The sequence below is a fragment of the Cavia porcellus genome, unplaced genomic scaffold (assembly GCF_034190915.1).
Source record: "Cavia porcellus strain 051 isolate PalLab524CR breed Dunkin Hartley unplaced genomic scaffold, mCavPor4.1 scaffold_16, whole genome shotgun sequence".
In the NCBI taxonomy this organism is placed as follows: Eukaryota; Metazoa; Chordata; class Mammalia; order Rodentia; family Caviidae; genus Cavia; species Cavia porcellus.
The window spans coordinates 2,189,845-2,213,082 of record NW_026947499.1 but is presented as its reverse complement, the minus strand read 5'-3'; the positions used below and the strand labels follow the sequence as shown (position 1 = coordinate 2,213,082).

The 23,238-nt window shown below is 59.9% G+C and overlaps 1 protein-coding gene across 2 annotated transcripts in view; it reads right to left on the bottom strand.

Annotated features, from left to right (window-relative positions):
• Positions 1 to 23,238, bottom strand: part of Slc15a4 (solute carrier family 15 member 4) — a 44,608-nt gene that overhangs the window by 7,807 nt on the left and 13,563 nt on the right. Inside the window, exons 6-8 of one of the 2 annotated variants that reach the window (XM_003461270.4) lie at positions 22,018 to 22,173; positions 21,244 to 21,402; positions 17,844 to 18,560 (exon numbers count right to left, since the gene is read on the bottom strand). In XM_003461270.4, coding sequence (XP_003461318.2) covers positions 18,412 to 18,560; positions 21,244 to 21,402; positions 22,018 to 22,173 — 464 coding nt within the window. In that variant the 3' untranslated portion in view covers positions 17,844 to 18,411. Of the gene's footprint in view, positions 1 to 17,843; positions 18,561 to 21,243; positions 21,403 to 22,017; positions 22,174 to 23,238 lie in introns of those variants that run through there. The other variant, XM_063225477.1, reaches the window with a different exon arrangement.

Here is a 23,238-nt window from a genome sequence, read left to right as displayed (position 1 = left end):
GTGGCTGGGGTGGTGGAGGACACCACGCTGCCCACCTGGCTGCACTCACGTTGCAGTGGACACTGGCAATGTGATCCCCGGGGAGGACGCTGAAGCAAACTGTCCCAGCCCATCGGGGTACAAGGGGGAGCAGAGGGGTGCAGGCGGCAGGGTGGACAGCCCCCAGCACCCATGGCCAGCACAGGGACAACAGGGTGACGGGGCTCTGCTCCTGAGTCCGTAGCTGCGGGTTCACAGGGATCTCCCTCTTTTGTGCCCGAGACCCAGTGGCTGTGACTTCGCGGCCGACACAGGCTGTGTTTACTTTAGACTAAAGACTAGAAGCTTCCACTCCAGGACCATGAAGATGGAGAAAATGGTAACCCGCACAATCCCGCGTTCGCCGTGGGTTCCCCCCAGCCGGGTCTGCGCTCCAGCAGAGTCTGTGCTCAGGGCGTCAAGCAGTAAATCCTCCCAAACTTGGTCACCAAACCAAAAGTAAGTTAGCACAAGAAGGGAGGAGGTGGGGTTCCCCAGTGACACGAACACCCCCATCCCATCACCAGGAGGTCACCAGATACAGTGTAACACTGAAGGGTCAGGAAGCTGAGATGGAAAAATGTCATTTAAATGGGTACAGTAACCTGCTGCAGAATTCAAAACAACTGACAGCCATCAACAGTGTAAAGGAAACAGGGTCAGCAGCGGGGGTTAAATAACGCAACATCCCGGAAGCTAAGAACCTGGAGCAAAGGAAATAAAAAGTAAGCCAGGCATGGTGTGCGCTCCTGTAATCCCAGCATTCAGGAGGCTGAGGCAGGAGGGCTGCTGTTGGAGACCACTGAGGCTGAACACACGTGCAGGGCTGTGGCGTGGCCTGGGCCTGATTGAACAGAGAAGGAGGAGACACCTCAGGGGGCAAGACAGGCCACTGCTGAGGTCACTGGAGACTTTCTGGATGGTTTTCCTTAATTAGCATCATCTGTGGTCTGAGGGGTCCTTGAGCCCCGCCCATAGTCCTGCTCAGGTTTCCTCCACTGTCCACTCAGCTCCTTGCTGGTTCTGATTAGGGCTGCCCAGCATCAGTGGGCCGCCGACCAGCAGAGTTAGGAGCTCTGCCGAGGATCTCAATCCTCCTGCAGCCCTGGAGACCATGTCACGTGTCCCCTTCCTTTGAGCCTTCACCATGCACCCATTTTGGGGGCTGGGGGTCCAGGCACAGACCCCAACAGATTGCCTCAAATCCGAGACCAGCCTGAACTACCCCGCAAGATCCTGTCTCAAAAACAGACAGCTGGGCGGGGGACAGATCAGTGGCAAGGGCAGGAGATTGATTCCCGATACAAAAAAAGAAAAAAGAAAAACCACCCAATCGCCCTGGAGCGTCCTGGGGCCACGAGCTACTGTGTCACTTTGCTGAAGGAATTTTCCACGCCTTGCAGCTCCTCCAAAGCTGCAGGAGCTCCAGCCTGAGGTGCGTCTGGGTGACGTCTCAGGTGACCTGGGGATGACAGCGATGACCAGACTCTCCAATGGGAAATAAACACGTGCCCGTGAGCCGTGACCTTGGCCAGGCTGAGGAGCTAGTGTCTGGACCCTGGGAGCCAGGAGCCACACCTCGGCCTCTGCCCCACTGTGGGCAGCACTGTCACATGCAGGAACCAGGACCGCTTGACCCTGCACGGCCACCTCTGGACTCTGTGAAGCCGGGAGGCTGTCATCGAGGGTCTGGGGCAGCGCTGGTGCCGCTGCTGTGTCCGTGGCAACAGTGAGGCCTCCAGGCCAAGGCCACTGCACGCACAGCCAGGTGAGAAGGGAGGGGCTGGGGCAGCCCAGAGACCCTGGGCCTGCTGGACATTGCCTGGTCGCCATGGCAACAACCAGCATCTTTTCAGGAGAAGTCGCACTGGCCTGAGAGCTGCTCTGGGTCAGAGAGGGCCAGAGATGCGTCTGCCTGAGAATCCAGAAAAAAAGAGCGAGAGGCCCCTCCGCACCGGGAGGGCAGGGCCACGGCAGAGCCCACGGCTGACCATCTCCTTCCGCCGGTTGCTTGCACAGGTCGGGGAGCGCTGAGCACCCCCAGCCCCGCAGTTGCACAGAGGAGGCCCAGGCTCAACTCAGACCTCACCCTGACCAGACACTGTCTCCCATTCACACCGGAGCATCTGTGTGATGGTCATAGCAGCGTGACTGACCAGGGCCGGGAGGCACAGGCAGAGCCTCCCTGCAGGCAGCAGATTTACCGCCTGTCATGATGTGAGGACACCTGCAGGCCCGAGGGGTGCCCAGCGATGTCCACAGGGTCAGGGCCAGACATCACCAAAGGCCCTGGAGCAGCCGGCCCTGGGACCTGCTGAGCTGCAGACCTAGCCATGGCTCGTTGCCCCGTCCCGATGGAGGCCGAGGAAGGTGGGGTAAGCCTGGAGTCAGGGTCCCAGCGGCGATGGGGAGGACTGGGGCCACCCGGGAGCACTGCCCCCGGTGTGCCTGCCTCTGCCTTCCCATCCTTGGGGCCTTTGGGTCAGTGCCACTCACACCCAGGGCAGGGTCCTGTCCCATGAGTCCTGTCAGCCCCGCCAGAACTGCTGACCTGGGTCAGCTGGGTGTTTCTTACTCAGGCTGAGGGCATGAACTATGTGGTCCACTGCGTGTCCGCTGGACAGTGACGCTTCCTCAGTCTCTGCACACAGAGTGTGCAATTCTGCCAACCACAGTGCAAACGCCTGATCCCAGCCCCAGTGACCTGAGCATTTCACCAGATCAAGGAAGCGGATTGGGGAGAACTGTGGCGGTTCCTATCCTCCTTTCCATATCTGATCACTGGAGGTAGCTGGTGTTTGTCCATGGGTGGAGAAATGATAAATCAACTAAACGTGCCCATGGAACACTATGCAGCTGTGAAAAGGAGCAGATTCTGACAGAGGCTACAAGGATGAGCGTGCCAACATCGCGGTGAGTGACGGAGACAGCAGTAGCGGAGGGGACACAGATTGTGTGACTCTGACATACCCGCAGCAGGCAAACTCAGCCGTGTAGCCAGACGGCACACGGTTTCTCCATGCGAGAGGCCGGACAGGGTTCTATAACTGGCCTCGCGGTGGCTGAGTCACTGACTGACCAAATCACTGACTTGCAGGAATCTAACAAATCAGAGCTGAGCAGGTTCAGATCATCGAGTCCGCGTGTCCTTCAGCAGATCGAGGGCCGGAGCCTTCACCCGCTTAGCTCGGTTGTGGACCAGGAGGGTTTTCCCAGGAGGCAGACCTCCGAGTGACTGTCACTCAGTTTTATGGGTCCAGCGTGCAGCACGTGTGGCTCAGGCTCCGCGTGCGCGTGCGCAGTGATCTGTGCACAACTCGGCTTCATCCCCTGCCGTCTCCTCCATCGCCTCCTCCTCCTCTCACTCTCCTTCGCATGTAAGGAAGATCCACCCCCACCTCCCGCAATCTTCTGTGTGCTCTTTTTTATGCCGGGGCTTCTCCTTTGTGAGAAGCCATACAGCATCTGAGCTTCCATGCCACGTTTACTTTCCTTAACGATATGGTCTCCAGGCGCATCCATTTCCCTGCAAACAACTCATTTGTCCTTCTTCACGGCAGAGTAGTACCCCACTGTCTAATGCCACATATTCTTCATCCATTCATGCGTGGGTGGGCATGCAGGCTGTGTCCAAGGGTTAGCTGTTATGAATTTTGCTGCTGTAAATGTGGGTGTGCCTGGGTCACTGTCACGAGACATCTTTAACTCTTTAGGAAGATATCTAAGAAAGGAAGAGCCCCCTCAGATGGAAATTCCAGGTTCAGCTTTCTGAGGCGCCCACACAGATTTCCACGGTGCTTGCACGTGTCCACACACCCACCAGCAGTGCAGAGGCCCCCTGCTCCCTGCGGCCTCGCCAGCATTTGTTAATATTTGATTTTGTGATGTTGGTGGGTTCTCGGTGCTGCTGTGATCTGCTGTTCTGTAATGGCCGGAGGTAAGGAGCGTTTCTCCAGGTACCCGTGGGCATTTGCACAGCTTCAGGGAAGCATCTTTTTTCTCCGCTGCCCGTGCTTTGGCTGGATCTTTCACCTGGGGCAGCTGGCAGGTCTGAGTCCTTTGAAGTCCTCACGGTTCATCCCTGCCCGAGGAGCAGCTGCCGGAGGCCGTGGCCCTGACTGCTGAGGGGCAGGGAGGCCGAGCTCTGCCCACGCGGCTGACACGTGGAGTGGGTGGGTCCACTCCCTGTCTCGCCCAGAGCCTGAGCTGGAAATCGATGCTTTGCCCATGTCTCCTTATTCACCAATGATCAAACTCTGCTGAGAAAGGCAGGAAAACCAGTCCGCTCGGGGAGCCTTCGGCCCGCACAGTAAATGTCAAATCTTTCGCTCAGTCGTGGAGGGTTTTCCCCCCAGAAGTGACAGCTGACTGCATTTCTCTCCTGCAGGAACTCCTCCCTCTTGGAAACCTCCGGACACCTGCTTTCTCTGTCAACATCCCTGGCAGGGATTTTTTCCTTTCTTGCGTGAGTTCTGAAAGTGATTAATACAGCAGCAGACTGGGCGTCGTCCTGTGCGAAGGGCCCGGTACCACTGGCCAGGTGCCATGGCCACGCCCCCACTGGCCGTGGACCGGGCAGAGCTCACAGTTGCTCCGTGCCATGGGCAGGCACAACCGGCCTGGTGAGGCCCACGGAGTGGCCCGGCTGTGCAAAGCGGTGCTGACAGCAGGACGCGGACCTCTGGCTTCGGTGGCGAGTGGATGCCACACGCTGTGCCTCCTCACACAGTCCGGTCCTCACAGGGTCCGCTCTGGGCCGGCTCTCAGGCCTGCACCTATTTACTTCCTGGCCCCCACAGGTAGGAGGCTCTGTGGGCCGCACTGTGCCACCAAAATGCCCAGGTGATCCCCGAATCTGAGTGTGACCCAAGGCCAGAGGGTGGCCCTCGGTTCATGAGTCCCCGTGAGAAGATCTGCACACAGAGACAGCAGGCAGGGGCCAGGCCAGGCGAAGACCAGGGAGGAGCACGGAGAAGCAGCCTGCCTGCACATGGGCCTGGGCTCGCAGCCTCCCGAGGTGCAGGGGGAAAGTGCTGGGGGCTGAGTGGCCTGGTGCAAAGATTTGTTTGCACAGCAGCTGCTCAGGGTCATGCGGAGGCCAGCAGGACGCGTCCTCCCAGGCTGGACCCCTGGATCCCCTCCTCCTGGACCCTGGATCCAGCGTCCTGCACCCAGAGAGTCTGGCTCTTCCTCTGGACCTGGCTTCCAGTTGGGATGAGTGCGGCGGATCGGGAGGGACCGAGCTTCATCTCACAGCCCAGATTGTGACAATAACCCGGACACGCAGGGGTGGTGACCTCCGTTCCAGCTCTTGCTGGGGACCCACAGACGTCAGGGCATGACTCGGAGCATTGAACCACGTGGGGCTTCAGACTCCAGCAGCCTCTGGAAGCCCTGAGCTTCTCCTGTGGGCTCAAAGACACCGGGATTCATTGAAGCCACTTTGCAGGCTCCTTGATAGGAATGGGCTCAACACCTCCGAGTCGGACACCTTTGCAGGGCAGGGGTGGGGACGCTGTGCTGGCACCAGGGACAGGTGGCGGCATGGGCTGGAGATGCATTGTGGGCACCGGCAGATGGGGGTCTTCCCGGGGGAGCAGCTGTGGTTACTGGGGTGTGCTGAGGCCACGTGTTGCCGGGGGACCCACTCCGAGGTCTGGGCTGGGTTGTTCTCTGGTTTTTCTTTCCCTGGGGGCGTCCCAGGTTGCATTTGAAAAAACCTCTGAGTGTCCCAACTTTCCTGACACTGTGGTCCCCGTGACTGGTGGTCACAGAAATGAGCGTGGTCCCAGCGTCCTTGTCAGGTGAGCTGTGGCTTTCTCGGGGACTCATCCACGTGGGGGGCCGGGGCCTGGGGCCTCAGGAGAGGCAGAGGGGTCGAGACGCGGGGTCTCCACCATGACAGGGGAGCAGAGCCGAGAAACCGAGGCATCTTTCCCGGGTTGCCAGTGGGATGTTCACTGCACAAACCCACAAATAAAACAAGGGTGCTCACTCGAGCTGGCTTACAATTCAGCGTCAAACTAAGTCAGAGAGAGCAGGGTCTCCCCTGGGAAGCCAGACTTGAGTGTAAACATTAAATCTTGAAAGGTTAGCAAAAATAAAACTCAGGGGGGCTGGGGATTTAGCTCAGCGGCATAAGCGCCTGCCTTGTAAGCAGGCAGTCGTGAGTTCGATCCCCGATACTGATAAAAAGGAAAAAGACAAAAAAAAAGAAAGAAAGAAATAATAAATAAAATAAAATAAAACTCAGGCTGGACCTCCGGGCGCCCTCGCGTCTCCACCCCTCTGGATGAGCAAAATTAACTTTCAGAAGGCCAGAGCAGGAGGGAGGGGTCATATATGCAAATTACACGTTAGGAAATTATCCCACTAACCTCTGTGAGCGCCTGTGCGTCTGTGCTCTCATTGGGTGGTCGGTTTTCAGGGCTGGATCTAGTAATCCGAGCAGCTACATGCCCTCAGGGCTGCATTAACCCTCCCGCATCGCACTCTTCTGTCTGGAAGTACTGCGTCATCATCATGTTTGTTTTAAATTTTGTTTTAAAATTAAAAAAGAAATGAAATCTCGCTTGTTGTGTGGAAAGGCCCAGAGCTCTCCGGGACTGGGAATCGTGACACCCAGGATCAGCTGCAAACGTCCTCATCTCCGTCCCGTGGGGCGCCAGGGCATCTGTTCATCATGGCACCCGACAGGCTGTGACAGTGGTGCCCACCGTGGCAGAAGGCGACGTCACTAGGGAAAGGACAGGGCTGGGGGCGGGTGAGGGTGGGTAACGGGATGCACATGAGGAAAATATAGGCGTGGGACACCCCAAAACTGTGAAACTAGGGAGCAAGGGGGCCGGGAGGGGCGACGTCATAAAGTACACAACGGGCTGCCGAGATGAAGCCGTTCTTCTGTGTGACCAGCAAAGCAGTGGAGAGGGGGACTGTGATGTGACTGGTGGAAAGCAAGAAAATTGGGGGGGGCAGGTAGGGTTTGAGAGTAAATAGGGCAAAAAAGGGGGGAAAATGGAGAGCATCACATGAACTTGTATCAGTCAGGGGTTCCGAGAGGCGGGAAATCTAACTGAAGTTGGTGTAAGAGGAAAAAATGTGGAAGCAGAAGAGCAAGCAACCGGGATTCAGGTACGGCTGGACCCAGGCGCTCAGGCGAGGTCCTTCCTGCCTGCCCAGCAGCCCCTTGCTCTGTTACCCCGTCCCCAGGCAGGCAGGAAGTGACCATCAGGATGGAAGTGACCATCAAGACCTCTGTATCTTCTGAGCTCTCAAACAAAACACCAGGGACTGAACCTCTCTGGGTTACTGCGTGGAGCCAGCGTCCACCTCCAGAGCTGAGGGAAGCTCCTGGACTGAGAGCAGGACTGGAGTTTTCCTTACACATTCAGACCTGCGACTTATTCCCACCTGGCCTGAGTTCCAGTGAGCGCCATGTGGGCCAGGAGTGGTCACCTCAGGTCACAGGTTCGCCTGCAGTGGTGGGAACAGTGGGCAGCTCCGAGGCAGAGCGGGCCGGGTCCTCCGGCTCGGAAACGGCCCCTCTTCCACAGACTCTGTTGCCGATGTGTTCTGCCATCAATGCAATCGTGAAGGTGTGTGGATTTGCTAAGATCCGGAGCTAGATGCCTGCTTCTGGGGGAGCAGCAGCAGCTGGGAGTGTTTGGGGGACGCCCAGCTGTGGCCTAGGCCAGTTTCTGGAGCCACAGGGAGGCCAGGGACGGCCACCTGGAGCTGTGGACCTGACATTTTTCCAGGGAGACCAGACTTCATAAAGAGGCACATAAACAGTGTATGCCAAGTATAACGAGTGTGTCCCACAAAGCAGGCATTCAAGGGAGTACTACTGTGCCATAAAGAAGAAAAACTGGGGTCATCTGTAGGGAGCACCCCGAGACTGACAGGCAAAGTGAGACAGTCAGACGCACACGCTGCAGTGTCGTGTGGTTTCTCCCCTGTGAGAAGCCCAAAACATAAATAAAAGGTAGAGTGAAAGGCAGAGGGTAAAGAACAGGGAGACGGATGGCTCGCAAACGGGAAGGGGTCAAGATGGGGCAGGGAGGGGAGGGGACCCAGAAAGAACAAAGACGAGTCCTGTCCACGCAGCAGCCCCCCAAGAGGGACACAGTCACCACGCACTGCAGACGTGGAGCAATAAAAATTAAAATATGAATTAACAAGAAAAAGCTAGCCAGGCGCGGTGGTGCACACCTGGAATCCCAGCACTCGGGAGGCTGAGGCAGGAGGGTGGCTGCAGGTCCAAAGCCAGAGGGGGCTACAGGGTGCCGTTAGTGAGTTTAGCTGGCTGAACTAGACAGCAAGACCCTGTCTCACAAAACAAAAGAAGAGAAAAAGGAAGAAATCCTCCCCCAGGCCGTCTCCCCACCGGCCTCACAGACAGAAGGACAGATGTCACCGAGCCTCGCGGGAGGGGCCCAAGCTGTGGCTGGGTCAGGCTGGCTTCTGGTGACTCCGGGGATGGTGGGGACAGCTCAGCAGCAGACCGAGTGCGCACAGCACCCCACTCCTGTCCCCTTCTCACTCAGCCCACACTCAGCCAGGACACTTTGCCTCCCTGCAGGAAAGAGGTGGCCTTTGCCTCAGTGACTAAAGGGAAGCAGGGGGCACTCTTGGGAACTGGGCCTTTTTATCCCAGCAGAAAAGGAAGTAGAGGATCCCTCATTGTAAAGGATCCTGGGGGGCAGGCTGCTCCCTAGGGTGGGGGACACACACACACAGCTTGGGGTCCTGCACAGGAGACCACTCCCTCCTTTAGTGGAGCAGCTTGGTTCGAGGTGACAAAGAGAATGTGAAGATGGGGGTGAGCTTTCTTCAAGGGCACAGGAGCTGCACTCGTGGGGATGGACAGAGCCTGCAACCCCGGCCGCTGGCAGTTGGTGCACACACATGGGCACAGACACACACACATGATACACACGCAGGTACAGGAGCAGAAACACAGACACATTCAGGAGCCCAGAGATGCACGCAGCGACACGCACATAACACACGGGTGCAGACACATGGACGTGTTCTGATCACACACATGAGCTGGAGTGTAAGCACACCCAGACACAGGAGCACACGGACAGACACCTGGGGCCATTCCTGTCGTTACCTCTCTGTACGTGACAGAGCCCCCACTTCTTTTTGGGGTAAAATCTACATAGAATCAGTTAAGTGTGTAACCTGGGGGCAGGCAGGACACTCACAAGATGAGGCCACTTCCTGCACCTCCTTTCAAACTGTGTGTGGCCCCAAGAACCGTGTACCCTCACACAAGCACTGGGCCCCACGAAGTGCTTCCTGGGTGAGCCTGGTGGCGGTCACCTTCCTGGTGGCTGTGGCCACCCGACGAGGGCTGCATCGGGAGGCCTGCCCAGACTGCGTGGACGCTGGCCCACAGGAGGGGGACTCGGCGCTGTGTACTGTTGTTGTGTGCATCATTTCCTTTCCACAGACAAGTTCTAGCTGTCGGGGTTCAGATCTGCTGTACATCCATAGCCACAGCGTGGAATCAGTGGGCCTCAAACTGCTTCACGGAGGTGGAGCTGGTGTGGAAAATTCCCAGGAGCAGCCAGCCCTTCGCAGTGGGACTTCAGGCACAGGAGTTGGAGAAACCGGAGACCGGACCACGTTTGACTCCAATCACATGCAAACCTTTTCAGGGACCCCAACAATGGAGCACGGCAAGCGTGGGCTTTCAGAGGCTTTTAGCAAACTGCGACCATTAAAAGGAGCAGAAAAGCAATAATGAAAAGAAACAAAGCAGACAGACATCGAAGTGCATCTTGCAGCAGCGCAGGCGGGACGCACAAATCAGTGAGCGGGCAGAGCGCGCCTCTGCATTCTGAGGCCGCAGGATCGCGCTTTGAAGGAGCCCGGCCCAGCCGTGCAGGCAGCGATGGAGTTCCTGTGTTTAATTAGGTAAATCTGCATTCTGGGCCGGGTGGGAGGGAGACTGTGAGGCTTAGTTTAGCTGCTTTCTGAATTTGGCACAATGTAGTGGTTGGAAAGGCTTTGTGTTGCAAAGCACTTCTGCAAAGGTGCTCTGCGTGGACGCTAGGAGGACTTTGTGTGTGACAATCCTTGGACTGAGTATCTTATTGTAATTTAAATGTTTAAAGCGTGCATAAAAGAGGGCGGCTCTGTGCAGCAGCTCCGGCCTGAGCTTCCTGAGGTAGGGACACTGAAGGAAGCGTTATTCAGCACGCAGCAGCAGCCGCACAGGCGGAGAGGTGCAACTAAGTAACTCGGGAGAGGGCACACAGTTCTGGGAAGGACAAAGGGGCTGCTCCCGTCAGGTTTAAATTAACAAAAACATCAGCAAAAATAGAACAATATAAACCGTCTGCATGGTCGTGCCTGGATGGAAAAATCTCCTAAAAAGGCAAAAGAAGGGAAACAGGAGAAGGTTGGTTCTGCGGAGAAGGTGCAGGAAAGAGGAAGATAGCTCATCTGTTTTGTTTTGTTTGTTTGAGACAGAGTCTCGCGGGCCAAGCTTGCCCAGGACACCATGTCACACGCCTCGAGGGACAATCAGGGGAACTCCCCCAAGTTTCAAGGGCAGAATCTGCCCATGGCGGGTGGAGAAGGAGCTCCTGCGTCCACCCTGGCCGGCGGTGGGGAGCCGAGGTGAGGGCTCCTGAGGGCCAGGAGAAAGGGCAGAGTGCACAGCAGGCCATGTGGCCGCAGGTAGGGGACCCAGGCCTGTGGGATCCGTGGCAGATTCCCCGTGGGCGGAGCACAAGTACACATGTGGTGCTTTTACAGCAAGCCACGGCTTGGTCAGCCTGCCACCTCCTCTCCTCCTCACTGACCCCGAGGGACAAGGACAAGGGTCACCGCAGGGGTCTGCTTCAGCAGCGGTGAGGGCAGCATCCTAAGGAGGGGACTCTGGAGGCCCAGTGCCACCCTCCTGAGTTGCGCTCCAGAGTCTCCGTGGTCCTAGCCCAGCTGCAGAGATGCAGCTGCTCAGGAGCCCACCTGTACCTTTCCCAGGCCAGCCAGGAGCCTGTGTGAGCTGAGGGCTGGGCAGGGCTGTCCTCGGGGGCCTCTCAGCAGGGCCGCCCTGTGCATGCAGCCCCGGGAGCTGGACAGGCACGCACCTGGGGCAGGGCAGGGCCCGCGGCAGGATGGGGAGGGCAGTCAAGACAGCTTTGTGCAGCTCCGTTTGCTGCCAGAACAGCTGGGGGTGCAGGTCCAGGAGCGTCAGTGCCTAGCTGCTCGGGTGAGCCGGAAAAGGAGGTGTTCCAGGTGTTTCCACCCCTGCAAAATTTAGATGCACACGAGAAACACCACGAGACGAGGGTCGTGAAGCAGGAAAGTAAAGGAGAAACAAGATTATGGGGTCTGGGGGGCAGGGGCAGGGATGTGGCTGCAGCAGGCTTCCGGGGTGCTGGGAAACTACTTCTTCACAGCTCCTGCCTGTTATACGTTTTTAAACAGGAAACTGTAGAATTTAATTAAAAAAGAAAGGGCCTTCCCCTAGCAGGAAGTGCACATGCAGAGGGATGAGGAACAGGACCGGAGAAACGGCTGGCATCGAGACCCGGACCTGTGTCTCTGTCCCCACCTCCTCTGCCCTCCTCCCGCCGAGGGCACCTGTGAACAGATAAAAGCGTGCCCACAGGACGGGAAGAGACGGAGGCCTCCAAATGCAAGGTGCAGGTCTGGATCCACCCACACCTGAAACCCACGTGTGGACGTGGACGCTCCTGATGAAGCCATCTGTTTCCTTGGTGCCGACGCCATCAGGTGGGTTTCTGTGGCTCTCAGCCACCCGACCATGCACACATCCCTGCAGTGCTGAAGGATCCATGTAGGATAACACGGACTCAGGTTTCCTTCCACTGTGGGCCGGCCGAGACACACAGGCCTCTGTCCTTCGAATGGACTTGAGTAAGAGCTGCCCGTGCTGATGAGAACGGCTTTGCCATGCAGGACTGGGACCAATTGCTGTCCTGAGGCTGTCTGGGCCACACAGGGATTCGTGGAGGAGGCGCCTGGAGCCTGAGACGCCCTCTGGAGCCTCTGTCTTCCCCATGCCGGGCTCTGCAGCGGGAGGCAATTTGGTCTCCGGAGTGGCTGTCACAGGCCATGCGCGCCGGGCACTCTGGGCCAACTGACACTGGGCGTCCAGGGTGGTGCCTGTGCCCTGGAAGCCAGACTAAAGGCCTCACCTCTCAGATAAAAGTCCCTGGACACAGCAGTCTAGGGGCTCTCCGTGGTCTCCTCCATCCTCTGCATTGTCCGTCTGTCTCCACTGAAATGCAGACTCTGGGTTCTGCTCCGTTTCCTGCCGCACCTCCAACCCCAAGTCTATAGCAGAGCCACCCAGGAGCCCGGCTGCATGGATGAACGAGCACCTCTGGCCGATCCCCGGGTGACTCTTCTGTTCCCGTGGCATCCCAGGGCTTCTAGAACCAGGGTGTGGACTTAGCACCCAGCACGTCAGGAAACTGCTGAACTCAGCTCAGTTTAAATCAAAGAAATATCAGAGCCCCACAGAGTAGAGTAGAGCTGGGGGTGTGACATGGGGGTCAATTCACACGCAGCCCCCAGTCGCCCCAAAGTGCGCCCCTCTGTCAGCTTGGAAGGCAGAGGGCTCCCGGGGAAGCAGCTCTGTAAACCCGGCTTCTGAGGCTGTGGCCGTGAACCACGGCTGGGACCTTGTGACACACACCAATGCCTGGAACCTGAGGCCCAGGGCCTTGCGGAGCCCGGAAGGGCAGGGGCAGGGCCAGGTCTGCGTCTGTGTGGCACTGCGACGTCCTCTCCCGCGTGGGTTTTCTGCATTAATGCTGACTTTCAAGCACAGCATTCTAACGTTATTTACCCTGCTTACTGAGACTTGGTGTCGCCCTGGATTTTGTGGCCATCCTCTGCCCTGGGGTTGGGGTGGCGTCACCACGCTGTCAGCAGAGGAGTTGAAAAAATCAAGAAACCCTGGTTCCCCGGGCCAGAAAGGAAGACCCGCCTCCCTGGAGCTGTGAACTGGCTTCCTCCTAAACACCACCCGGCCCCGAGTGCGGCTGTGAGTCTGACCACGCTCATCGAGTCCCCAGCTCCTCTCCTGTCGCTGACCGTAACAAACTACCAAAAACCTGTGACCTAAAGCAGGACTCTGTCACCTCACACTTCCGGAGAAGGCTGAGTCTAGAAAAGGGCTCGCCGGGTGTTACGATCTGTATGTCTGTGTCCCCCAGACTCACGTGCTGGGTGCAGCACCTGTGGGGTTGTTTTTGGGAACTGGAGGTGGTCAAAGGTGGCGCCCTTGTGGTGGAGTTAGGATGCCACAGGAGACGGCACCTGTGCCCTTTGGCCTCCTCCAAAGCCAGGGCTCCAACCGTGCCTTTGCAGCAGGGACCCCAACATGGTGTTGGCAGCGGTGGTGCAGGAGCAGGGAGCGGCCTCGTCGCCAGGACTCTGGTCATAACGAGGAGTCCTCCTGCCCCCCAGGATGACCTCCAAGGGCCCCAGGGTGAGAATGTAACACCCTGGAGTGGGCAGACTGTGATTCAGCCTCCCCGGAGGACTGGGCTCAGGAGATCTGATCTATAACAGGGGGACTGCGGTTCACTTGAGTCTAAATGTTTTCATCATGAAAATCAGTACGTGCAGTAACGTGTGTGTGTGTGTGTGAACGGGTTCAGTGGGGCAGGCACCTTACATCCACGGCACACCCACATGCTCGGATCCAGGGCGCCTCTGCCCGAGGTTTCCTGCAGGTGGCCGCTGAGCACAGTGGCACCGTGGTACCAACCCTTCGCCATCCCTCTGCAGCTTTCCAGTTTCCCTGATGGGCTTCACACTGCAGAGCCCAGGGAAGAGTGCCCCACAGCCTAAGAGTGCGGCTTATGGAGCCTCAGTGAGCACAGCCAGCCGCAACCCCGACTTCAGGGGCAGCACAGCATGTGTGGGCGCAGAGGGCTGAACTTGGGCCAAACAGGCCCCGGGCACACGGCCGACACTGCTGGGTGGCTGACTGGGCTTCTGCGCCCTACCTAGAACTCAGCCTCTGGTTCGGATCTGTGGCTGCGCTCACGAGAATAGATTGACGCCCCGTGTGTCAGGAGCACTGCCACCCCGGAGGGAGCACGGTAGCGACCTCACTGCCTGTGCAAAGACATCACTCATCTCGGGCCTCTGTGACACCCGGGGCCACACGATGGTGGCTTCCGCCCAGATCCCAGCTGCCAGCTGGGAGGTTGGCAACCATGCAGAAGGGCGACCCCCAGGACGACTGCACCCCACCTCCTGGGATGGGAGGAAACGAAGCTGCGGCCCCCTAGTCCTGGACAAGGCCTAACGGAGGTGGGGGTGAAGGACGTGCTGGGGCCGAGGACACAGGGCCTCCGGGGCCCTGCCGAGGGAGGCCAGTCCTGGATTCTTACCCATAGGACCACAAGAGAGAGAAACATCAGTTACCCAGAGAAGACTGTTGGGGCGACTGTAAGAATCAGATTCCCTGCGGCACGGTCCGGCTGGGTAGCTCCGAGCACCCTCTGCACCGGGCTGTGGCCCCAGCCGCAGGTGCCGCCCAGGGTCCCTGTCACCTCTGCTCCACCTTCTCCTGCTCTGTCTGCCACTGTTTAAGGCCCTGGTCACGAGGATCGGATTAGGGCCACAGCTTAAGCCAGGCGGGCCCCATTTCATCGTGACTCCTCTGTTTCACTTGGTTCCTTACTGTTTCTGGGTGACAGGAGTCTTGGGAGGACGCTACTGACCCCCGTGCGGCACCCTGCTCCCTGCCAGAGGTCCCCACCCCATGCGACGTGGCTGCTGCGGCTGGGGTACCCAGCTCTGCACATGCACCCCAGCTCAGGAGAGGTCCCCACGCTTTCCTCGGGGCCTTTCCTGGGGTGGCCTCTCTGGGTGTCCCCTTGCCAGGCTGGGCAGCACGGTGTCTCCAGGCCCAGCTGGGCTGCAGACTAAGGCACAGGCAGCAGTTCTGGGAAAGTCAGCTCCTCTGGTCCTGAAAAGGAACCCACTTCGCAGGAGACCCTGCAGCCCACAGGGCACTCGGGTTGGTATCTCCGGTGACAGTAACCACACAAACAGAAATCCCCTTGGGAGGATGGGTGCTGGGAAGCACCTCGGGTCAGGGCTTTGGGGAAGCCCCAGGGAAAAATAAACACACAGCTCACGGTTTTATTTTCAGGCGGGACTTTACTCACGACCGCTCTGGGAAAGTGCAGGGACCTCACACATGGTGGCTGGCGCCACCAGGAAGCAGCGGTCACACCAGCAGGACTGGGTTTCAGTCTGGGCTCAGCCATGGCTGGCTCACCAGCCCCAAGCCTGCAGCTCTGGGTGGACAGCGGGAGCACGGTCCCGGCCCGGGCTGCTTCCTCTCCAAGCGGCGTTATCCATCCTGGGCATTGGCGGCCTGGAAGTCAGCCAGGGCCAGCCCTTCACGCTGGGACTCACTGTCCGGTTCTCACGGATGCACTCTGACCCTCGCTTTTCCCGTGTTTAACCCGACATGGCACTTCTTACACCTGACTTGCTCTAAAAGATCCTAGTTTGGAAAGAGTGTCAGGAGAACACTTTAACAGATCCGCTAAAGGGACTCTGTTCTACCTGAAAAGCCCCATAAAATCTTCAGCCTGTTTTAATAACAGCGACTCGTATTGTAGCACACAGCAATTCTGGGTTATTACAGCTCTTTGCTCTTCAATGTGCTTCGATTTGCAAGCAGTGGAATGTTCTGCACCAAGAGGAATCACCTGGCAGGCTGGGCACATCCATTCTTTAGGACAGCGCTCAGTCTCCCACGGGCCGGGGAGCTGCCGCTGTGACCAGTGCTGCCCCACAGCCCTGGTGGGGAGCGGGCAGCGGCCCCAGCAAGGACCGGGAACGGAGCCTGCTCAACTGTCCTGACCACCCACCCATGGCCCACCTGACACCAGGATCAGAGTGCCTGCCGAGGTGCCGCGTGGAGCGGCTCTGGGTTGGTCATCTCCATGTCGGCCTGATCGGTTTGAGCAATGCCCGAAGGACTGGGAAGGCACACCTCTGAGTGGGTGTGGGCTCACTGCAGCCTGGCTGGGTACCGCACCGCTCCCTGGCCCACCCCTGGCTGGCGCTGTCCCCTGCTCTGCTTCGGGCACCAGGAACTGAGCAGCTCTGGGCCCCTGCGCCCTGCATCGTGACACCTGCTGTGAAGCAGTCTGGCCTGTACTGCATCCCCTGAAGCCCTGAGCCAAATACACCTCCTGTCCTTCAAATCACGGGTGTCAGGGCCTGTGTCCCAGCAAGGGACCCCACTGCTCTGCTGCAGTCACGACACGGGGCAGACAGAGCTGCGTCTGACCACCTTCCACTAAGGGGTCAGCAGGCCGCCATGGAGCTCACCACCCAGTTCTCTGGGCACCCCACAGCCACACCAAGAGATTGGGGATATCCACTAAGGGGTCAGCAGGCCACCATGGAGCTCACCACCCATTTCTCTGGGCACCCCACGGCCACACCAAGAGCTTGGGGATATCCACTAAGGGGTCAGCGGGCCGCCACGGAGCTCACCACCCAGTTCTCTGGGCACCCCCCGGCCACACCAAGAGCTTGGGGATATCCACTAAGGGGTCAGCGGGCCGCCATGGAGCTCACCACCCAGTTCTCTGGGCACCCCACGGCCACACCAAGAGCTTGAGGACAGGCAAATCTAAAATAGCCCCCAGCAGTAGGGGGTTTTCTGTGTTTCTTGGGTGTCTGTTCAGCTGCTGGTGGACCTGGTCACTCCATCTTGGCTGGCTGGCTGAGGAGAGCGTGAGGCTGCTCTCTACTGACCGCACTTGGGGCACCACCGTGAAGGGCACTCACACCCACTGGGCGGCAGGTGCCAGCTGATGAGCTGTCACTCGTGTGACATGAGCAACCTGCAGGCCACCTCCAGAGCGAGCTGGGACCTGCCTGGGCCCCGTCCGTCCCCCAGGCGGGGTCAGATTCAGGATCATGACTCACGGCTCCCGCAGCCCCCTGAGGGCAGGGGAGCCCCTCGATTAGTCCACCCTGCTCCATAAAGGTCGCTGCAAAGGCCTGGGGAAGAGCCCCAAGGAAGATGCACAGGACAGAGCTGGGGACGGGAGCAGAGGAGGGCAGCTGGGTCTGTGGGGCGCCTCCAGGGACCCCACCCCGCATTGGTGCTACAGAGGCCAGTGGGGTCACCTCACCTCCAGCCGCTTCCCCACCAGTGCCCCTGGAAACTGGGAGCCCCCAAAAGTGGTCTCATTAGGGCAGAGACACCTCTGTCACCAAGGCCCATGCCCGCCCGTGGAGGAATGGTTCTCCAGAGTCCCGGCAGGAGGGCTCAGCTGACACTGGCCTCCCGCCAGTCTCTCAAGTGACTCTCCGATGACACCCCTGCACCACGCCGGGTGCCCAGGGAGGCAGACTGCAGGGCCGGGGTGGGTCCTGCGGGTGACTGTGAACTCCCTCCGCAGCAGCCCTAGGGTTCAGGCAGCACGGGCTGACACCTGAGACTCGGCACACGGGGCTAGAGGCTGAGCAGCCCCCGGGGCAGGCTTTTCGGCCCCCCACAGGGAACTCTGGAGTGCTCGTGCAGCACCTGCATTCACACCCCGTGTGGAGGCTCCAGGTTTCTGGGCAGCTTTTGGGGAAGGGCCTCCTTTCTGGCGGGTGCTCAGGCTACAGAACGCGTCAGAACCCAGCCTGAACACCAGGATGCAGGCAGGAGCCAGGCCTCCTCCAAGACTCCCCAACTGGGGGCCTGTGACCCCATGAGGAAAGTGCAGACACCTCATGCAGTGCGTGTGTCAATGCTGAGCCAACGACAGAAGGGGACAAATCGCTCAGGAAACTGGTTCTGGGCGTGACATCTGAGATGCTTTTATAATAAAAACATTACCAAAAACACAGCAACAAACACAGAACAGTCCAGTTACAAACTCATAGCCCGACGGTCACTGACAGCACCGCCCGGCAGCAAGTTCACAGCTTCGCCTCGCGATGCCCATGGGGGACAGCAGGGGACCCCGAGGCTCGGCTGATGGAGGCCTCCTTCGCTAAGGAATCCCCAGGGATGCAGCTCTCTCTGCAGGGAAACCACATCTGCCGCCTCAGAAAAAGCAGACAGACGCTGGTGCCACGCAGTCATGGTCACAGGTCTGGCAGGGACACCTGGGCTTGGGAGCAGCCATCAACGACCCCCGCACGAGCCCCTGGCATGACCAGTGCGCGCATGGGGGAGGCCCCTCTTGGTGTGGCCTTGTCATTCGTGGCAGAAGCGGGTTCTCTGGCTTGGGGGGAAGCAGCCCCTAGCCCCCTCCGCCGTAGGTGACGACAGGAGCAGCCTCAGGCCTCGGGCCCTGCGGCCCACAGGAAGGCACCGGCCGGGGCGGCCACTGGCGAGTCCATCCGCCGGCTGGGCGGTCAGGCCCTGGCGCTGGGGGCCGCGCCGTCCCCGCGCGCCCGCTGCCGGTCGTAGCGCACGGACACGATGAGGAAGAGCAGGAGGGTGGCTCCCTGGATGGCGGCCAGCAGGAAGAAGTAGTAGTTGAGGTAGCAGCCGTTGATGTTACCTGGGAGCAGGCAGGCAGCGAGGTGAGGCCGCACTGCCCCGGCCACCCCGGAGAAGGCCGCGCCGGAGCGAGGGAGCCACGCCCTGGGCTCAGGGACGACACGGCAAGAGCCGATGGGAGCGTGCTGGCCAGGGCTCACGGAGCGATGGGGCGGCCGGGAAGGCGGGGGCAGGAGGACACTGCGTAGGTAAGCCCGTGTGCAAGTCTGTCCTTCCAGACAGAGCTGAGGGGCGGGCTGCAGGCCGCCCTGCCCTGTCCTGCCGGTGGAGCAGTGCCAGACAGCAGTGCCAGGCTGCCCTCACCGCCTGCCTTGCCCTCGGGTGTGGTCCCATGACCGGCCTACAGCAGCTTCCCAGGGTCACGGCACCGCCTGCACAGGGTGTGAGGCTGGAAGCAGGGTGGGGACAACCTGTGTGACCAGGCTGAGAGACCCGCCAGCCTCTCCCTCCACACCACGGCTGGCACCAGGGCAGGGCTGGAAGCCCTTGAAGCCACGTGCCCGGGCAGGACCCAGACACCCAGGGCCACGAGCCTGCGCTCCAGCACCTCACACCCACATGCAGCCAAGGCCACACACTCACTGTCCCTGCATGCTCGGCTCCATCCCTTCAGGGCCCAGCTCCCAGAAGCCTGGCAGGGTGGACAAGGAGGCAGAGCAGTGGGTACCTTTGGGCTTTGAGCCCAGCCAGGGGCGCCACGTGGCCTGGGCAGAGTCCTGCAAACCAGCTCCTCCCCCAGGGGATCCCACAGCCCAGTGCTTGGACACCAGGGATGGCAGGCAAACAAGCAGGACAAGAGCAGGGTGACGCCCTTCACCCCTGGCACCAGCCAGGCCAGTGTTGGCACCTCCTGAGCAAAATGGGGACAGAAGTGGGGCACCCGGAGCAGAGGTGAGTGTGGTGCGGAGGAAGCCACTCTGCTCCCCGAGGCCTTCCAGGGACTCCCTGACCCCCACTTCCTGTGTTCACTGGGGAATGCACCCTGCCCCCAGGCTCCCAGCCCTGCCTGGCTCCCAGGCTGGTCCAGCTCTAAGTGCGGCCCTGGCCTGCAGCAGGACCCCCGCCTTTTCCAAGCTGTCTAAACTCTGCTGAAGCGCTTTTCCAGGAAGACAGAGAGGTGAGAAGCGAGAAAGGATCACCCCGAGAACTGCCGTGCATACCCAGGGGCACAGCCACTCTGGGAGACAAGGCGGGGAAACCCTAACCTGAAGGTCCCGGGGTCCCCAAGGCCTGGAAGGGTCTGGCGTGAGAACTGAAGGCCACGGGAAGAGAACCAAGGAAGGACAGGAGGAGGTGGCCGCCTCCCCCTGCCCCCAGGGGAGAGGCAGGCGGGGCCTGGAGCCCACAGAGCCACTCGCTCAAGACCACGGCGCTCAGCAGCAGGAGTGTTGCTGCCAGCTTCAACCATGAAGACAGAGCTCCAGGGGAGGCGGGCAAAGCAACCACTGTAACACCAAGCTGCGCCTCTTCCTCGGGCCCTCGGCCTGCAGCCGCACAGTGACTGCCCGTGCCCTTGTAGCTGGCTCTTGCAAAGGCTGGCGTGAAGCCGCTGCTCCTCCCATGGCTGCCAGAGACCCTTGTGGAGCGTGGGCCGCTCCGCCCTGCTCTCCCGAGGCCTGGTCACTTCAGCCCAGAGGCCCCGAGCTGGTGGGTGCCAAATTTCAGGGCCCAGGGGGCACAGACGCTGGAGGAGGAGCCCACAGCGGCCAGTGCCAACACAGGATGGCAGAGACTAACTCAAACTAAGTCAGGGCTGTGGCAAAACAGCAAACACCCTGCCAAGCGTCGGACTGGGGAACAGAGGACAAGGCGGAGCCTTTTGTGTCGTGAGGGGTGCAGCTCTGTGGGGAGCAGCCTCTGCCAGCAGCTGTCCGTCCCATGCAGGGCAATGCCCCTGGCTCTGCCCTGGACTGGCAGGGCCCCCACAGTGCGATCTGTGCACTCCTCACAAGCCCTGGCCCAGCGCCTGTGCACAACTGCAGAGCCCAGCATGGAGGGCAGCAGTGGCCAGGCTTCTGGGCATCACCACACCAAGCCGCTGCAGGCCGTGGCGCCCGAGTACGCAGTCCTAACTCAGCCACAGAAGGGAGCTGGGAAGCCCAGCGCCTGGAGAAAGGGCTAAGCCTGTAGCACACTTCCCTGAGGGGCCAGGCCCTCCCAGCCGTGACTAAGGCTGCAGGCAGAGCCTGCAAACCCAGCGGGGCTGTGCTCCCAGGTCGCACACCAGGGGAAGCCATCCTCATCTTCGGGTCTGCAAGAAGCTGCCACCGAAGGGCGGGCGGCGCACGCCTGAAACCCGGACTGCCAAGACTCTGAGGCCAGCGAAGTGTGCAGAGTGAGACCCATAAAATACCAAAACAACAACTACAGCAATGACAACACAAGGACAGAACCAAACAGCAACAACAGAAAACAGAGCCAGCGTCAGTCTGGAGACAGCGACGCTCCCGAGCTCTGCGTGACTCCGCTCAGCACCCAAGAGGCTGCACAGCACTGACCACAGCGCCCGGGACCCATCGGGCGTGGTCTGCTGATTAAAGCCGGTTGTGCGGCTCCGTCCCTGTCCTCTTACTGTTGGCACTCGGGAAAGGCAAGTGAACCAAGGGAGGACCCGCCCAGGACAGCTCTCCCTGCACAGGGCACAGCGCCCCGCCCACTGCCCCACAACTCGGGCCCGGCCTTACCGAAGTCCGTGTGGCTGCTCATCCATCCGATGGCCTTGACAGACACCAGTGCCAGCAGCCCCGAGCCCACGAAGGACCCGACGCCCGAGAAGAAGAAGAACAGGCCCATGATGGCGCTCTGCATGGACTTGGGGGCGGCCGAGTACGCAAACTCCAGCCCTGCGGGGAGAGGGAGCTCGCTGGGCGGCAGGGCCGGCGCTCCTGGCCCTCGAGGCCGGGCCCCGCTGCCCTGGCCGGAGCCCAGGGCTGCCAGGCTGCTCTGGGAGTCCGTTAAGAACACCCAGTCCCCTTTCCTCCCCAGGAACTCGATTTTGAAAACCAGGTGCACAGGCTAGGTGGGAAAGCCCAGGAGCTCTGTGCCCAAGGCAAACATTCACTGCAAACTGTTGGGTCGGCTCCTCGTGCATCGCGGAGCCCTAAGACACGGACACTCACCCCAGCGAGGGCCCCACACCGGCCACCGGGGCACCTGAGGTCCTCAGGGCTGGGCCCCCCCTCCCCCTCACTCCCCATCCCTCTCGCCCCGGCGGCCGCCCCGCCTGTCCACACCACGCCAGGCTCCAAATCTCACACCTGCCCACGAGAAGCCAGGAGCGGCCCGGGGCGCCAGGCGTGGCAAGGAGGCCGGCCTGGCGCAGACACTGGGGCCACTGGCTGCCCGTGGCTCCTGAGCCATGTCTGGGAGCCCTGAAATCAAAACCTCCCGCCACAGCACCGTGCACACCCACAAAGCCACGGGCAACCGAGGCGGCCGCCCGCTCCCGGGCTGCTCACCCGCGATGCTGGCGAATATCTCGCTGATGCCGATGAGCACGTACTGGGGCACCTGCCACCAGATGGGCAGGTCCGCGGCGTGGTAAACCACGTGGCCGATGGTCTGGTTGATGGTTTTCTCTTTCACCAGGTCCAGCCTTTTGCTTTCCAAGATTCCTGGAATTCGTGGGCAGTGAGGACAGCGCTCAGTAATGTTTCCAACCCAGCCAGACGCCAGGAGCCTGCCCTTCTGTGTCTGTGGGTGCCCCTGAAGCGGGCGAGGGTGACGCCCGAGCAGAGCACCTCTGGCTGTGCCAGGGGCTTCCTGCAGACCCCTCCGACTCACAGGAAACACCTGTGAGTCTAACCTACTCCCTAACCTACTCACCCCGCGCCTGCAGTGCCAGGCCTCCTTCAGCACCCCCGCCACCGCCCACCCTGAGGGGGACCTGCTGAGTGAGGGGGGCTGGCCAGCTCTGGGAGGGGCAGCCGAGCGCTGGAGAGCAGCAGGGTGGGGCATTAACCCTCTCCCTCGGCTCCCCCAGCGACCACACGCAGAGGGGAATCAACAAAGCCACGTCAGCGCCCTGACGCTCCCCAGCACGTGGCCAGCATGAACCCCAGTGTGAGCGACAGCCGCGGCAAATGAAATTCTGACACTAATTTCAGATCAAAATCGAATTTCCATTTTCATAGAAAAGTGCACACAGTAGTGAAGAATACATGCCACACAGTGAGTGTCAGCACTGGGCACCCTGCCCCGGGAGACGGGAGAACGGGGAGCAGACGAAGACCTTAACTCCACAGATGGGAAAGACCATGAAGGAGACGCCAGGCGCTACGAGTATCTCAGTTCTCCTGTTAGCAACAGCTCACAAACTGTCAGTGCCTTCAGAAAGAAAACAGGGGCTGGGGATTCAGCTGAGCGGCAGAAGCGCCCGCCTTGCAAGCACATGGTTGTGAGTTCCATCCCCAGTACCAGGGGAAAAAAATACCACAAGTTCACCAGGCGTGGTGACTCACGCCTGCAATCCCAGCACTCGGGAGGCTGAGGCGGGAGGATGGTTGAGAGTTTGAGACCAGCTTGGGACCAGCCTGGGCTACAGAGTGAGCTCAAGGCCAGCCTGCACTGCATAGGGAGACCCTGTCTCAAAAAAGACAAAAAAAAGAGAAAGAAAACACACTGATAATTCAAGTGAGGCTTCCACAGAGACCACACAACACACAACTCTGGGGAACAAT